The sequence below is a fragment of the Podarcis vaucheri genome (genome assembly GCF_965113315.1).
Source record: "Podarcis vaucheri genome assembly, chromosome: 9".
NCBI lineage: Eukaryota > Metazoa > Chordata > Lepidosauria > Squamata > Lacertidae > Podarcis > Podarcis vaucheri.
In genome coordinates this window covers 41,303,244-41,320,081 of record NC_138767.1, presented here as the reverse complement: position 1 = coordinate 41,320,081, position 16,838 = coordinate 41,303,244, and the positions used below count along the sequence as shown (strand labels likewise).

Below are 16,838 nucleotides of genomic sequence, written 5' to 3'. Positions count from 1 at the left end.
CCACATCCAGCCTACCAATTCATTTGCTTTAAACGTAGTATAAATAAACAAATAATTATTTCACTTGGGAATATTCAACATGTTAACAAAGTAAATAAGTCATTTGGTTTTTTAATTTCGGGCTGCAGGCATTTGTAAGCTGACAAGCTATCATCAGCTGCTTAAGAGATTTTTATTAGCCAGACACTTCAATAATTATTTTGTATGGCTTGAATGTACAATGTACAATGCCCTGATATTTATAATATAGCAGTATATACATACTTGTATAAATAAATATAAATTCCTTTTAATAAAATATTAACTTAAATTGAGAATAGCCTGTTCACTATGCATAAAAAATCTAAAACACTCCTTTAAGTTGCTGTATTTTCTCACTTTACTATGATTGGCATTTAAAGGGGAAACGAAAGATGCTGTATTGAAAAGGGGAGGGGGAAATAAGTGTTAGTTTATAAACTGATGCAGTCTTGAAAAGCACTAAACCAACAGAAGAGAAAAGCAGAACTGATCCTATGCACTGAATTTAATAAGACTTGCTCCCTGTAAAAGTAATGGTGCGATGCTGCATCAATTGGGTTTGCCTTACAAATATCAGTTGCAGCCAGACTTCAGCGAGCCTCCCAACAGCATCACATGTTATTTGATGCCTACCCAATTCCCCTTTCAGAAGCATAATGAAATCATAACTGCGTCTGCTGCCAAAATCCTGGCAAGGTGAGGCGGAAGCGCCACTTCCGGTACTGACCGGGTCTCACCATCTCCGAATCCAAAGCCACCGTAACTTGCAAAATCATGCAAGGTTGAAAAAAAGGGCAAACAGACGGAGCTGCAGGCAGCATCGTCGAGGAGGGCAAACCCCCGTTGCGCAGAGTTAAAGGCAGGAGAACTTCCCACCAAGGCCACCTTCCTGCGCCTGCGCAATACCCCGCGCGCGCCCCTCCCCCGCGCGCCCCGCCCCTCATTTCCTTACCTGAGCAGGCAGCAGGAGCTCCCCTTCCTCCGCTTGCCACAACTCCACCACGTTGGGGATGGGGTCCATGGCTAGGGGCGGAAACAAAACAGAAAGCTCTTTGCAATTTCCACCAGCGACAAGAGAGGGGGACGTGCAGAGGCCTGTGGCCTCGACCCACACGCACACGGCGCGAGCTGGGAGAGAGTCTCCTCTGGGCTCGCGGGCCTTTCACAGCCAGAGCGCTGCAGGCAGAAGCAGCAGCAGGAGGAGGAGGCTGGGCTTTGTTTTGTTTCGTCCCTGAGACGCTTCCATATTAAAACGCTCCTGCTGCAGCAGCAGCAACGTGCGAAACGCAGGCAGACCCGGCGCACAAAAGGGGCGTCGGGAGCCAGGGTGGTTTTTTTTGGGGGGGGGGGGTTGACGGAAAGATCAGCCTGGGGCCGAGTCCAAACAAGGGCCTCCTCTTCCTCCAAGCGGTGACCCGCGAAGGCTGCAGACAGGGCGGCATCGGCGACGCCGCCTAAGCAGCAGCAGCAGCAGCACGAGCCCGTGCAGCGGCAGCGCGCCAGGGAAGGAAGGAGTCCCGCATTGTGGGCCGCCGCCGCCGCCGCCCGCTTTTTCCCCCCGCCGCCTGCCCGCCTGTCACAAGGTCGCGGCCGCCCTTCGCAGTCCAAACAAAGCGAATAAACAAATAAGAAACGGCAGGGCGGACGGAGCTCCGCGGACGAGGCAGGAAGAGGAACTCCGTCGCCTCAGCGGGGCTGGGAACCATTAAGGCGGCAGGGCAGAGCCGCTGCACAAAGGCAGGATGGGGAGGGCGGCTCGTGGGGGGGGTCTCCCTTCCCGAAGCGACCTCCCAGCCCCGTTTTACCTCAGCGCCACTTTGCAAAAAGCCCCCCTCTCCTTTCCAAGCTGGCGGCCTCTTCCAGCCATTCATTCTTACCTTGGCCCTGCGCTTCCCCCGGGCGAAAGCAGGGCAAGAGGACCTGAAAGACGCCGAGCAGGAGGTTCATGGCCGTGGCCGCGCGGCAGTAGCTGCTTTGCGGCGGGTAGCGCAGCCCCGCCATGCTGCCTGGTCTCGGCTCGCTCGCCTCGCCTCGCCTCTGCTCTGCGCTCAGGCTCGGAGCTGGCTGGCCGAGCTACAGCTGTTGCTGCTGCTGCTGCGGTGGCGGCCGCCGCCTCCCTCTGCTGCGCGCGCGTGTGCGACACAGATAGGGAGGAAGAGAGCGCGGCGAGGCGCGGGGTGGGACATGGTCAATGAGAAGGCAGCTTTCCCCTCCTCGCGCTGGGCTCCGCCCCGCGGGGGGAGGAGGAGGAGGCGCTACTCTTTCCCCAGAGCACATGGGAAAGCGAGCCAGGCCGATGCGCACGAGGGGAAAACAGGAGAGAGCGGGGAAGGCCCTCGGCAGACGGTGCGGGCCACAGCTTGAAGCCCCTGCTCTGCGCCAGAAGAACGGAAGCCCCTCCAGAGCAGGCACCCCCCCCCAAACAGGGCTGGGGAGGAAATTCCCGCCAGTCATGATGACTCCAGAACCATACTCAAGTTATTTGACCCCAGAAGCATTTACGATTGTTTATTTGTTGTCCTCTCAGGACCTCTGGGTGGCTTGACGTGGTTCTCCAGCCCTGCCAACCATTTTATAAGCACAGTCATTCGATGAAATATGCGTCTGAGAAACTGGTCCGAGACCAGAGCGAGTTCCCATGGCTGAGGGTTAGGCTGCATGCATGCCATACATTTCACACACACAATTTTTTTTTGGGGGGGGAATTGTAGTTTATCCCCAAAGAGCTACAATTCCCAGTGCCCTGAAACTAGAGTTCCCATGTGGGGGACAGGAACGGTCAATGTGCTTTAAATGTATGGTGTGCATGCGGTCATCTGCCAAGTCTTTCTTTGTCCAGCACGTTAACCCCTGGGCCACACTGGCTCTCCAATTACAGATGCAGTGTGAATCTCATGAGACACATAACTTCTGATTCTAGATGAGAAGGACTTTCCAGTTTGATTTCATGAGGGTCCCCCTTCATATTCTGATGTTGGAACACAACAAAGTACAGTGGTACCTCGGGTTTCATACGCTTCAGGTTACATTCACTTCCGGATACAGACTCCCCAAACCCAGAAATAGTGCTTCAGGTTAAGAACTTTGCTTCAGGATGAGAACAGAAATCGTGCTCTGGCAGCGGCAGCAGCAGGAGGCCCCATTAGCTAAAGTGGTGATTCAGGTTAAGCACAGTTTCAGGTTAAGAACAGACCTCTGGAACAAATTAAGTACTTAACCCGAGGTACCACTGTAGAGGGTCTTGTTGCAGCTTAAAAGACTACACTGTGCATCCCGTCCACAAAAGTGTCTGCCTTCTTGAGGTACCACACGACACACGCTTATATTTTTGCTGCAACACCCAAACACAAAACAATGTATCTGAATCTTAACTGGCTCCAGATAATATGTTGCTACCTCTTTATCTCTACAAGGTGCACAGGAAGAGTTTTTTGAGAACATTATGAGCGTTAAGAAACATTTTCCCTAGTTGATAAATCATCTACCCACACGCATGCCAATATTATACAAATTTAAAACAAAGTATTGCTGAGTTCAGAGTGAGGTATTGGCTGTTTAGAATGCAAATACCAAGTGCAAACAACACATTAGAGGCATTGCTCAGTGACAGCAGTTCTGCAGCAAACATTTGCCTTGCTGGGCATTATTCCGTTTCATAGGTGATCAAAACTCACACCAATAAAATAATAATAGTAATATTATAACGCCTCCTACAAATTCAGCTCACAAATTTTATAACTTTCAAAACCTGAAAAACAAAAACACCTAGTCTATGTCAGCAAAGATACTGCACTCATTTGAAAACAACAGCAGCAAAGAGGTGGCATTTCAGTAGGTTAGGCTTCGACAGCACCCTGGTGTCAAGTACAAATGAAATATTATTTAAAAGGTGGGCTCTTGTGGTTGTTCCATCTTCATACCAACTTTGTGGTCAAAGCAGAATTAAAACTAGAGGGGGAAAATATTAATGGGATATTTTAATTGAATGTTGTGCTTCACACACACACACACCCCAAAGAATAGGCCAATTTACTCCCAGTTTGAGGCTTGCTTTCCTCCTAGCAGTCTTGCACGTGGATGGAATTGTCTCTTTATTCCATGGGTAGGCAAATTAAGGCCTGGGGGCCGGATCTAGCCCAATTGCCTTCTAAATCTGGCCCACAGATGGTCCGGTAATCAGCGTGTTTTTACATGAGTAGAATGTGTTCTTTTATTTAAAATGCATCTATGGGTTATTTGTGAAGCCTGCCTGGTGTTTTTACATGAGTAGAATGTGTGCTTTTATTTAAATGCATCTCTGGGTTGTTTGTGGGGCAAAGGAATTTGTTCATTCCCCCCCCCAAAAAAAAATATAGTCCAGCCCCCCACAAGGTCTGAGGGACAGTGGACTGGCCCTCTGCTGGAAAAGTTTGCTGATCCCTGCTTTATCCCTTTCCATCGCCTCACATAATCTCTTATTCCTCCAAGATTAGGGTAGGGATTATTTTTTTTTCCAGCCTCAGGGCTGCATTCCCTCAAGGGGGAATTTCTGGGCTGACCCCACCCTACCTGCATGTCAGGGGTAGGTGAGGCCAGAGGCAAAAATGGGCTACATTCCAGCTTCACCAAAGGCAGTGTTTACACACACACACACACACACACACACACACACACACACACACAAAACCCCTCAATTCAGACAAGCAAGAGACATTGTCCCAGTTCAAGGCCACATTCCAGCCAGGCAGAAGCACTTGAGGAGGGTGTGGGAGCAGGACCAGTGATGGATATGGCTTAGGGAAGAGTCTCCAAGGTCAGACAGGGAGGCCTAGGGAGCCCCACCCTTGAAGTTCTCAACCCCTGATCCGTGAACTCCACAATGTTAAAGCCAGAAACAAGCTCTGAAACGCAGAGGTAGGTGAGCAAGCTCCCAACGTGAAGTTCCACTTGCCCTCTTCAGCAAACAGTGAGCCCCACCCTTTCTTAGATCACGGATAATTGCTGGTTCACAGTTGCTTTAAATTCAGCATTCAAAAACTTTAAACTAATTTCTGTTCACTTAAAAAGGCACGCCCTGAGTACGTGCAAAGAGATAAAGGGGTGCTTAGTTTTCCCTTTCTGTTGTTTTTTTTAAGCAGAAGAATACTTTGTCAGAAAGCAGCCCCAAAAGATGCAGAGAGAAGGGAGAGAGCAAGAGCGATTCTTTTTTTAAAAAGCAATTATTGTTTCTTCTGCCAAGATATATTAGAATTGTGGTTTCTTTTCTATACACTGCACAATTATGTAGTATTTTTATGTATTTCTTAGACTCCTTTTGTTACATATATGTGTATCAAAGCTTTGCAGAAAGTAGTTCATATGATTCTATTTTTGTGTGCATTTGCCATTTTTAAAATGCAAAGGATAGAAAGAAATAGAGGGGCAGTCATACAATTAGGTGTTTAGAAATGTGTTGTTGTTTTTTAAATACAGTGGTACCTCGGGTTAAGTACTTAATTCGTTCTGGAGGTCCGTTCTTAACCTGAAGCTGTTCTTAACCTGAAGCACCACTTTAGCTAATGGGGCCTCCTGCTGCCACCGTGCCGCCAGTGCACAATATCTGTTCTCATCCTGAAGCAAAGTTCTTGACCCGAGGTACTATTTCTGGGTTCAGGTCTGTAACCTGAAGCGTATGTAACCCGAGGTACGACTGTAATAATATTGCTTTTCCTTAGAAAAGCATATATAAAAGCTCTATTTCCCTTCTTTAAATGCACCCATTACTTGACAAAATAAATTGTTTGTGCTGTGTATTGTGAACATTCTGTATATTTAAAAATATAGTTCTGTTTCAGGGTTTAGTCAGGGAGCACAGGGAGCACTTTGCTTTCTGCAGAGTAACGTGCATCAAACATATGGCTGTTTCCATCCAGTATCGGGGATTCCCCTGACTGATTGTGGAGACTTAACTTAATCAAGCAAGGCACAGCCTGCAGGCTAATCACTTTCCCCCAGCCTAAAACAGTGTCTCAATTTGTATGCACCTGCAGCAATGCAAGAGTCACTTCCCCATTACGTAACTCCACATCTCTCTGAGAGCCTAACTACATGCTACTTTAACAATCTGATTAGCAATCATGGCCTGGGTGTTTTGAAATGAAATACTTAAGCATGGGGACCCCCAAGGGATCATCAGCTGCTATACTGTTACCACCAACACCCCCAGAGTGGCAATTAGAATGGGAGGGGGCTCCCAATGACATAATTTTTCCTGATGCCAATTGCTATTGGGGATTTTTTACTGAGATCACAGCAGAAGAGGGGAGTCTCTATGAATTGCAGTACCAATGGCAGCCACTTACACCTAGTATTAAATTTCAAAACACCCGGGACATGATTTCAGTGTGTGATTGAAGCACTCACATAGGTTGGGGTGGGGCCAGACCTCTAATTATGTGGTATACTCACACTAATGGCCAGTAGACAGTCGTGCATTTATGTTTACTGAAAAGCATATACCCCATGTTTGCATTCAATTTACATCACATTCCAAAACAACAACAATAAAATCGGCTGACGTGCCACACAAACCCAGAGCCAAAGAGACATGCAGTCAGTAACATCACAGGAAAGCAGCTAAAACAACTGGCAACCCCCGAAGTATTTGGGAGAAATAACAGTTTTCACTTGAAGATTTAGGAGTAAGAAAGTTCTGATTTGCAGAAGAACAGAAATTGGGCTCCGGCGGCACAGCAACAGCAGGAAGCCCCATTAGCTAAAGTAGTGCTTCAGGTTAAGAGCAGTTTCAGGTTAAGAACAGACCTCTGGAATGAATTAAATACTTAACCTGAGGTACCACTGTACTGTTTGACAGCTAAGAATGAATTCACTGCAATTTTATAATCTTCCTAGATTCAGACCATATTATCTTGCTTTGGTACACATACCTACTTGCACACGCATCGAGGGCTGCCTACTCACTGTAGGCACTGGAAAAAACGACGCCTTCTGCTTGCAAAAAGTTATCTGCTTGCCTTTTGCCTCCTGCAAAGCATACAGCATTGGGCGAGCCTTTAAGAACTCAGGTGTGACTTCCTGTTGAATTACAAGATGAACTTTCCACCCCTTAAGTAACCCCCAGTTCACTAACCACTGAGTCATGTTTTATACACAATGCTTACATGGCATCTGTCATTGCCTGGAAAGCTGACCAGTCCAACTGGAAATATTTGAGTCAGCCATACTCTTAAAGAGCCTGGTCATTCCTGAAATCGACAATTAAAGCTTGCTCTTTTCATCCTGAGGTGAACGTTTGCTTGCCGTTTCGCTAATAATTGCACGATGTGTCAGGTATGAAAAAGCAAGGGAGTATATATTGTTGAGCATAACAGGTGAAACTTAAAGCCTATAATACTCCTGTGAATACCACTCTTCATCGAACAACACACACACTGAAACCCCTTTAATGTCAATTTACTTTAATGTCACCCCTTTAATGTGTCAATATCCAGTATGGTGGTATCGCTGATGCTCCTAACAACTCATGCAAGGCCACTGTTCAGGGCCAAGGAAGACAAACTGTCCTGTTCACAGTGGAGATGTCCTTGTGTGTATCAGTCCTTTTGATGTTCCCAGGCTAGGTGTTCCCTTTCTCTATAGTCGCTGCTGACACATTTGAGAAAACAGCAGCAATCTGACCGATTGCTAATGTGGCATAATTTGATTATTAGAAGAAAATGCTGATACGAACACACCATGTGTTTTTCTTTCTGCTCAATCTACATTGTTAAGCATAAGTAGTCCTCTACTTACGTACCACAGATACTTATCCAAAGCATAATTTTGGAGTCCCCTCCTCTCAGGCCTACTGCGTTATAACAGCGTTCCAACCTTTGTAAGCTTCGTTGAGTTTTGGGAAGCCTGTTTGAGCATTGTCCGTGCTTTAAAAAGGCATTTAAAACTGAATGCAAAGCTTTGAAATCTTCCAAGACAATGAAGCTGGATGGATTCCCTGAAGTCATAAATGATCTCACAGCACTTTTAAATACAGCAACAATAAGCATGGAACTGAAGTGAACCCTGTAAGACGTAGGTCCAAAAAGACTCTCAAGAACTGACAGGTAAGACTGGATAAAGTTTCTTGCTGGATTTAATTAAGAGTTCTGTTTCTGCTAAGAAATTAAACAAATCCAAGCTTGAATTGTCTTTTTTTTTAAAAAATAATAATACTCCTTATTCATTCCAGAATTCTAGATGAGGTGCTAGATTGTTGCAAAGTGTCCCATGGCAGCTTAAAGATTGAATAACGTATTGTGAAATGAGCTTTTATGAGATGCAGCCATAGAATCGTAGATTTGGAAGGGACCCCAAGGGTCATCTAGTCCAACCCCCTGCAATGCAGGAATCTCAGTCTACTACTTCATCACAACAAAACAAAACAAAAACAAAACCTGGTAGTCTTAGGGTTAAACTAGATCTGACATGGACGATATATGAATGCATCCCCAAAAGCTTAAGAAGGGGCAAACAACATAGGGGTGCAATAGGCATTGGGGAATTAGTGTAGAAGAAAACGATTAGACCCACTTCCAATGCCATAGTCCCTATTCAAATAACAGAGCTGCTTTTAGCCATACACAGAGATGTCAGAAGATGCACTCATGCGTCTTCAACATCATATCGAGTTTGGCCCACGTATACATTAGTGGAGAAACCTTTCCAGCACTGCGTATAAAAACATTTATTTCACTGTATCTAAAAACTTACAAAGATTCATATTGGAGGAAGCTGAAGTAATGTACAAAGGTTCATGGTACCGTAACTCAGTAATCCTATCCAGGTTTAGTCAGAAGTATATACCACAATGCTAAATGAGGCGTGCTCCCAGGTAAGTATGCATAGGATTGTAGTCTAACTTTGTTCCTGTCTTATTTCTATTCCACCATTCCTCCATATTCCTCCTTTTACCTTTACAGTAATTCTGGAAATAATTCTGGTTGGCCGAGGGATAAGGACCAGTCAAGGCCACCTGCTGAGTGGTGTTATGATCTTGCATCAGACCTTCCAGGTAACAAGGAATTCTCACACTGGAGCTCACTAACCACATTGGCTTTGGCTACTGCAGCCATAACAAAGATAAGGGAGAAGGACTGCTTCAAAGTTTTTACTGAGGCTGAAAAGGCCAGCTTGCCTATTTCACTGAGGAACAAGGACAGTAAAAAATAAATAAGAAGATTTTGCTTGTCATCTAGTTAAGAATTCTAACTTTTCCTCACTCCCATGGATTTACGCGTAGGGGGAAACATATTCTTTCACAAGGATCTCAAAACAAACAAGCTTGTAATTTTAAATAATCTAAGCAGGAGGTATTCAAATATGTATGACGTTTCTAATACATTGCATTCTTTTCCCCCCATCTCCTTTCATTTCAGCCATCTTGCAGTTATATGCACATTAGCACAGGCCCAGAACTCCTGAGCCTATTCACTTGCATTTCTTGTCGACAGTTGAAAACCAGCAGCTGGGACAGAAACAGTCGATCTTTAACACAGCGCTGGAGGATTAGACATGCAGCTTCTGTTCCTAAAAAGAGCCATATTCATAATGCTTAGCATGCCACACGGACATTTTATTCAACAGGGAGCCTGGAAGTCAAAACAATTGTTTCTTTTTAATGTTCTTCTATAAAACCAGAAGAGCAAGAGAAACAGTTGTGATATTGCTATAAATGCAGCAGTGTTTAAAGAGTTCCATTAAAAAGACAGTAAGGTTTGGAAACCTTACTGACTGCCATGTCTGCCCTGAAAATCTATTTGTTGTTGTTACAAACCATTAGTTTAATTCTTGACTGTGGTTGTTTTTTTAAAATGAGACAAACAAAAACCCAACTAAGAGCTCTGTGCAGGTACTTTGGCATAATGTCTCAGCAAACATTAAGCAGGTAAGATTGAAAATACCTATTCTTTCTTTTTTGCAACCCAACTGTATATTTCTCTAACTGTATGCAGGAATGCTATTGCTCCTTTTGCCCTGGACAAATATTGGATGCTATGGCTAAGCACATAAAGGTGGAACCAATGCATACTGGATCCAGACAACACAGAGTTGATGCAGGTATAAAAACCTAAGACATAAATATGTCTGTCATAGAATGGGTTAAAATATCTCTTATTGAAGCAAGTTTGAAGCCAAGGGTTTCTCTCCTAGATCGGGGTGGTGGGTCATTTTCAATCTGAGGGCCCGCATTGCCATGTGGGATCATGAAAAACAGTTATCAGTGTTATCCTTGCAGTATTTAAATTCGAATCAGGCTCTACTGTGTGTGTACTCCCCGTACATTTGATTAGAATATCTACCACCAGGACCAGAGATTTTAAAATAATTTCCCCAAAGGTTACATAACTAGTGATCCCCACTGTGATGGGAGACTATTTGCATATTTTGAAAAGGTTGTAAGAGTCTCTCCCCCCCCCCTTTGGTCTTAATGAGCCTTTGGTGAGTCTGCTTAATTTTGCCCACCTGCATACTGAATTTGGTTCAATTTGTTGATCCTTGCTGCCTGATGTTCCAGCTTATCATTTTATTGCATTTTGCATTTATTTTATGTATGTAAGCAACTCCTTTGAGTAAGTTGCATAACAGTTCAATTAAGCAGCATGATATTACAACTTTGGAGCTATTCTCTGCAGAGGCAAAAAACAAAACAAAAACAAAAACAAATAAACAGGGTTGTCTAACCTCATTGCAAAATTATATTGGAAGAAACAGAATGATGGAGCGGTTCGAATGTTGGGCTAACGTAAGAAGATAAAGAATCTGCTGAATCAGGCCAGTGGCCCATCTAATCCAATATCCTGTTCTCTCAGTGACCAAGTAGGTGCTTGAGGAACCCAGTGTTACAGGAAAATGAGTGAATTTGTTCATTACTCCCATTCAGGAGCATGTTCCAAACCCAGATATTAATTTACCCCCAGAATCAGAATCCATATGCAATAGTAGATACTATAAAAACATCAGTGGAATGTGCAGCTATATATTCCTTGTTGGTTCAAGGTGCAGACAGTTGCCAACAAACTCCTCATACAGAATATGAGTTGTGGTAGGGGGTACTATATCTCAAGGGAATTGCACGTATTTTGAAAGGATCCCTGTTTCAATCTGCAGTTAAAAATGGATCTAGGATAACAAAACTGGGAAATACCAATCAGCCCTGTACTCGGCTAAAAGGACCAAGGGTCTGATTCAGTATGTGGCTCATATTATCTCTATAGAGGAACAGTTTCATAGTATCTTAGACACACTGGGCGATTAGCAGCATACGGTATATAAAACCTGGTGCTGACTAGGAACTTAGGAAAATGCCTTACAATCAATCCTTCTTGCACAGTGTAGTCAACTGAAGTGGCACCAGCACTCTAGGAATTTAAACGGTTTAATTCGTTTCTGGAGATGCTGCGGGATTTAATCTTGTGAATGCAAGCAATGTGCTTTACCACTGAGCTATAGTCCTTCCTACATGCAAACTAATTAACCACACACCATTTTTAAAAAAAGAATTGTTTTTTTAGTTTTAAATGAATACTACCAATAAACTTGTAAGCTTTATTATGCATGTGTGCATTTTGCATCTCCTCCTTATATATCCATAAATAATTGATCAAAGGGAAATGTAACATCTGTTCTCTATCTGTTAACCTTCAGATACACATTTAAGCATATTTATAAAAATCTAACACTTACTCTTTCCATACACAATCCCACCTTTTTATATTAACTTTTGGAATTAAATTCAGCATTATAGGTGATTCTGACTACATCTTGGACCTAAACATTTGCTGCTTCTTTTTTGCTTGCTAGAGCAAGTAATTTTGCTCCTGCCTCATTTTGTCTGCGAGTTATGTTGTAGTATGCGTCAATATTTGCCCAGTGTCTCATCAAAATGCATATTTTTCAAATTGATATTCACTTCAGCAAATAATTGTGAACGCTACTTTCCTTCCTCAGCTTTGTTAGGTACAATTGACAGATAAGAAGTTTGTTTATCCCCAAATATAAAAATGCACTACATGTTTAATATGCTTAAGCTTTTCTGACTAATTCTAGCCACCTCTCTTTTACTGGTTACATACACAGCAATTCATTTTTAATTAGATATATTTATATCTTTACCCTGATGCCAGAATTTCTTATAAACTGATTGTTAGAGGAGGTAGGTAAGCTTCAGTGGAAAACATAATACAGCTGCAAGCATTCCCTTGCTGCTGATTCAAGACATATGTTCTCTTCTCATACAGCAGACTCCAATTCCTGCTAATGGGGCACAGCTACTTCTCCAGGCATTGTATGAAAATAATCAAGTAGTGAGTGAACTACAGATTAAACCTTTGTGAGCCTTTTATCACAATTTAGCCCCAGACCTAGAATTCAGAACCTGTAAGTATACCAACACAGTAAAAAAATTCCTTCCAGTAGCACTTTAGAGACCAACTAAGTTTGTTATTCGTATGAGCTTCCGTGTGAAGAAGTGTGCATGCACACAAAAACTCATACCAATAACAAACTTAGTTGGTCTCTAAGGTGCTACTGGAAGGAATTTTTTTATTTTGTTTCGACTATGGCAGATCATCACGGCTACCTACCTGTAACTATACCAACACAGACATTGTAGAGTTCCTCACTATTTTGTTTGAAATGTGCATGTTTTCCTCTGAAATAAATATTTCTCAGGCAGATCAATGGTCTTTAAATTTTATGAATAACTAAATTCAGGGGGTTTTTTTGGGAGGGAGGGAGGGAAACAGTAGGGGCACATGCCCAGGGCTGACACATGCAGAGAGAGAAACATAAGTACTGACAAAAAGTACATTTTAACTTGGACAGGGAAGGGTCAAATGGACAGAAGAGGGGCAGTCGCAGAAAGCTCTGCTCCAAGATATTGTGGAGTAGACCTAATATTTTGGGGACTTTAAGGATAAACTCTCCTGCAGAACAAAGTGACATACTGAGTATATAAAGGATAAGACAGTCTCTCAAGTAACCTAGTCCTGAGGTGTATAGGGCCTACTTTATTTATTATTATTATTATTATTATTATTATTATTATTATTATATTGAATTTATATACCGCCCCATACCTGCAAGTCTCATATGTCAGTACCAAAACCTTGAATTTGATTTCGTAGAAGATTGGTAAGCAGTGGAAGTCCCACAAACAAAGTGTTATGTGCTAGTAGTTTACCCCCTCAGGCAACCTAGCAGCCATGTTCTGTACCGACAGCAACCTCCAGACCAACCTCAAAGGTAGCCCCACAAAGAAGGCATTGCAGCAGCCTAGCTGACATGCTCTGTATTAGGAGTGGGGAACCTGAGGTCTAAGAGCCTCATGAGGCCCTCCAGGACTCCCTCCAGGCCAGCCCCCTCACCAGCCCCGCTCTGCCTCCTCTTCATGTGCTTCTGCCAGACTGACCTGTGATCTGTCCATTTGTTTGCTTTAAATTCATCACCAGTCTACTTAACAGATGAAAATATTGAACAATACAGTACAATAAAAACAAAGATTACAGTAAACAGTATTATATGAGTGAGGGGGGGAATTCCCAAAAATATTTTGCTTGCCTGGATGGAGATGTGGGTGCAGAAACCTCTGACCAAATGTAACCTACTGTGCAAAATTCAGATTCATAGCTCCACCCATGTTTGCCTCTGGCCCCACCCACCAATGGAAGGTTCCTCACACAGAATAAAAAGGTTTCCCAGCCCTGCTTTATGTTCCCGAACTTCTCCCTCTCTTGCCATCCTTGAACTGTTTCTTCTTCAGACCACAGTTCCTGGCTTTGCAACTTCAGTATGGAAGGGATGCTTGGTCCCTGACAACAAACTAGAAAGTGCTATTCTCTTCTATGAACTACAGTGGTACCTCAGGATGCGAACAGGATCCGTTCCAAAGCCCCGTTCGCATCCAGAAGCAAATGTAACTAGCGACAGCATGTCTGCACACACGCACATCACTTTTCACCGCTTCTGCGCATGATGTCATTTTGAGCATCTGTGCATGTGTGAGCAGCAAAACCCGGAAGTAACGCGCTTCGTATATTCAACCCGAGGTATGACTGTATGCTGAAAGAGAAAGATGCTCATCAACTTTATGCTTAAGACTGGAGAAAGAATCCAGCATGCACACTTCCAGAATGAGATTAAAGCTGGTGGAGACGTCACGTCTTTATAATAAATAGAAGTACACACACAATCTATATAAACACACACATATACATATGTGCAAACATACGCACAAACACCAAAGGTATGGCAAGGGAACTACTATATTCTCCAGACAGCTGTAGAAATGTTATGACTGAGTTGCTGGGGTTGCCATGATATTGGTAACCTTCTCTTGGGTAAGGTCAGACAGCAGTCTGACTTCGAGGCTTGACACAAGACTAAGCACATTACATCCAGTCGTCATCAAAGCCCCACAGGCCTAGTGCTATGTTCGACACACTAAATAAGTCAAGTCAAGATCATGACCAAAATACCAGCTGTAACGTGCCTGGACTTGTTGGGAGTTAAGAGCACTGACATTGCAGTCTGAGAGGAAAGATTGACAGGGTTGGTGAGGCCTTTGTTTTTATTCCTCCCCCTGCCCCACCCTGTCCCGGGAGGAATCCGAAGCCCCTCTATAACACTGAGAGAAACTGTAAGGAGCAGTTTCAGAGACATGGTGCTATAAGGCCAGTGTACTTGTGTAGAAATATAGAGCTGAAATTACATAGCCTCAGAATTCTTCAGCCTGTAATATATTTCAAAGACTCTCTGCTAGCAAGAAAACAAGCCTTCGAAAGGTACTTAAAAAACTTATCATCCCTGTGGACCATGGGGAACGGTAAACGAGAAGACCTCAGCCTAACAGCACAGAGGGAAATAATTAGTGAAACTGAAACAAAAACATACAGAGGCCGGGATCCAAAGAGCTACTTGAAAGCATGCCCAGCAAGAGGCTTTTCTTCTCCTTTGAACAGTAGATCCCAAACATTATCTGGTAAAGCTGCTTTTGAAAGCCCTCTCAGAGTTAGAGGGACATTGATAATGTTCTGCAGTCCTTGGATGTCCTACTTTCCTAGCCTAGGGCCAGCCCAATAATTAAATTTTACTGCCCAAAATGAAGGACAAGACAGCGCCCCACACTCAGTGTTCAGCCCCCAGTTAGACTTTGAAACACTGGTGAGCAGACAGCAATTTCCATCATATTTGAGAGCAGCAAACTACCTTAGCAGGCACAGGGCAAACTGCACGGCAAACAGCTCCAACAACTCACTGCTGTTTGCCACCCAGCATCCACTACTTCAGATGGTCACCTCACTGTGCCTGACCCAGACTGCTTTAGACAGGAAAGGAAGCAGGGATATCACGGACAGGCTAGTCCATCACTCAGAGATTATTAAGGCTTCATACAGAAAAAAGAATTTGGGTTGTCCGTAATGGAAACCCACAACAGTGGTGGAAATTATGAGGGTGAATGTTGTCTGCAGCAGCAGAGGCCCTAGGGATGGGGAAGAAACTTGGTTCAGTTTGCAATGTCATGTGTGCCTACCTAATCTGCGTGTACCAAAACAGGACATGCAGTGCAGCCAACTTCAGAAATTCACACTTTCCCCAATTTTGTGATGCAGCTCTGTGAGGTCAAAAAGGGGTCTCCAAACAACTCTCAGCAACTGCAAGAAACAACTGCGGCCTGGATCTGTTGGCTGTTCAAAGTGGCATGATACCACTTTAAATCTATAGTGCAAATAGGGTCAAGATGGAATAAATGTGCACCGCAAGCTGAGTCAGGACTGACAGATCTAGTACTGCCACTTCCAACAGCAGTGAGCCACTTGGGAGAAAAACGGAAAGAGGGCACTCATTGGCAAAGCGCAGATATGGCTCAGGCAGCAATGGAGCGCCAGGCAATAACTTACTCTGAAGGATTCCTTGAGATGTATGGGAATATCTTCTAATGGAAAAGACAGCCTTTTAAAGTAAAATAGCAAAAAGAGAGAGAGGCCCAAACAGAAACTGTGTAATAATGTCTTATTTTTCTTTCTGCCTAGTGATGGGGGGGGGGGGGAGTTTACAGCCAAAACCTGTATATGCCTGCATCTACCAATTCTTTGCCATATTACATAACAAAACCTGTGGTTTTCCTATTCAAAATGTGCCATTAAAATGGCATTTTTGCCTATTAGCATCAGCCTTCTACCGTGGAGCCAAATAATCTACTTTTTTGTTTTTTTAAAAAAAAAATTACTGCTGAAAAAAATGTAATCACCTGTATACACATATATTCACCATCCTTGCAATTATTGAAAATCAGGAAATAATGAAATGCTTTAGCGAGTAATAGTTATTCAACTGACAGATACAACAGTCATGTATTTTAAAACGAGGGGACAATTTCCTAGTAAGCATTATTTATAACAAGAGAATGACCATCTTTCATGCTTAAAAATAAGGATTAGGGTTCTTGCCCACACCGATGCAGGATTCACAGCTCACACAAAGAAAGAGTGCTAAACCTGTAAACCACAACTGGAAATAATCTTTTTAGCAATTTACTATGTTTAGGCTTAATGCTGTTAAGTGAGGTCTGTGCTTTCTTAACATACAGAGAAGAATCAAAAAGAGCTTAATGTTTTATGGAAATATTCAAGTTAAACATATGTAATTTAGGGAGCAAGAGGGCAATCTCTAATCAAACATTTGATACTTGGGACATTTGGATACAGTTAAGGACTGTAACCTTGATGTGGGGAACACATATGGAGCTAAGTAGTAAGGAACTTTTAAGGCTCCAATAAACTCTCACTCATGACTTACTAGTGGGA

General features: G+C 43.4%; 1 protein-coding gene across 5 annotated transcripts in view; it reads right to left on the bottom strand.

Moving 5' to 3' along the window:
* TMEM131L (transmembrane 131 like) overlaps positions 1 to 2,174 on the bottom strand; it is a 73,127-nt gene extending 70,953 nt beyond the window's left edge. For 4 of the 5 annotated variants that reach the window (XM_082237535.1, XM_082237536.1, XM_082237537.1 and 1 more), the window contains exons 1-2: positions 1,899 to 2,173; positions 974 to 1,044 (exon numbers count right to left, since the gene is read on the bottom strand). In XM_082237535.1, coding sequence (XP_082093661.1) covers positions 974 to 1,044; positions 1,899 to 2,022 — 195 coding nt within the window. In that variant the 5' untranslated portion in view covers positions 2,023 to 2,173. Of the gene's footprint in view, positions 1 to 973; positions 1,045 to 1,898 lie in introns of all 5 variants that reach the window. The other variant, XM_082237538.1, reaches the window with a different exon arrangement.
* Between the last annotated feature and the right edge of the window lie 14,664 nt (positions 2,175 to 16,838).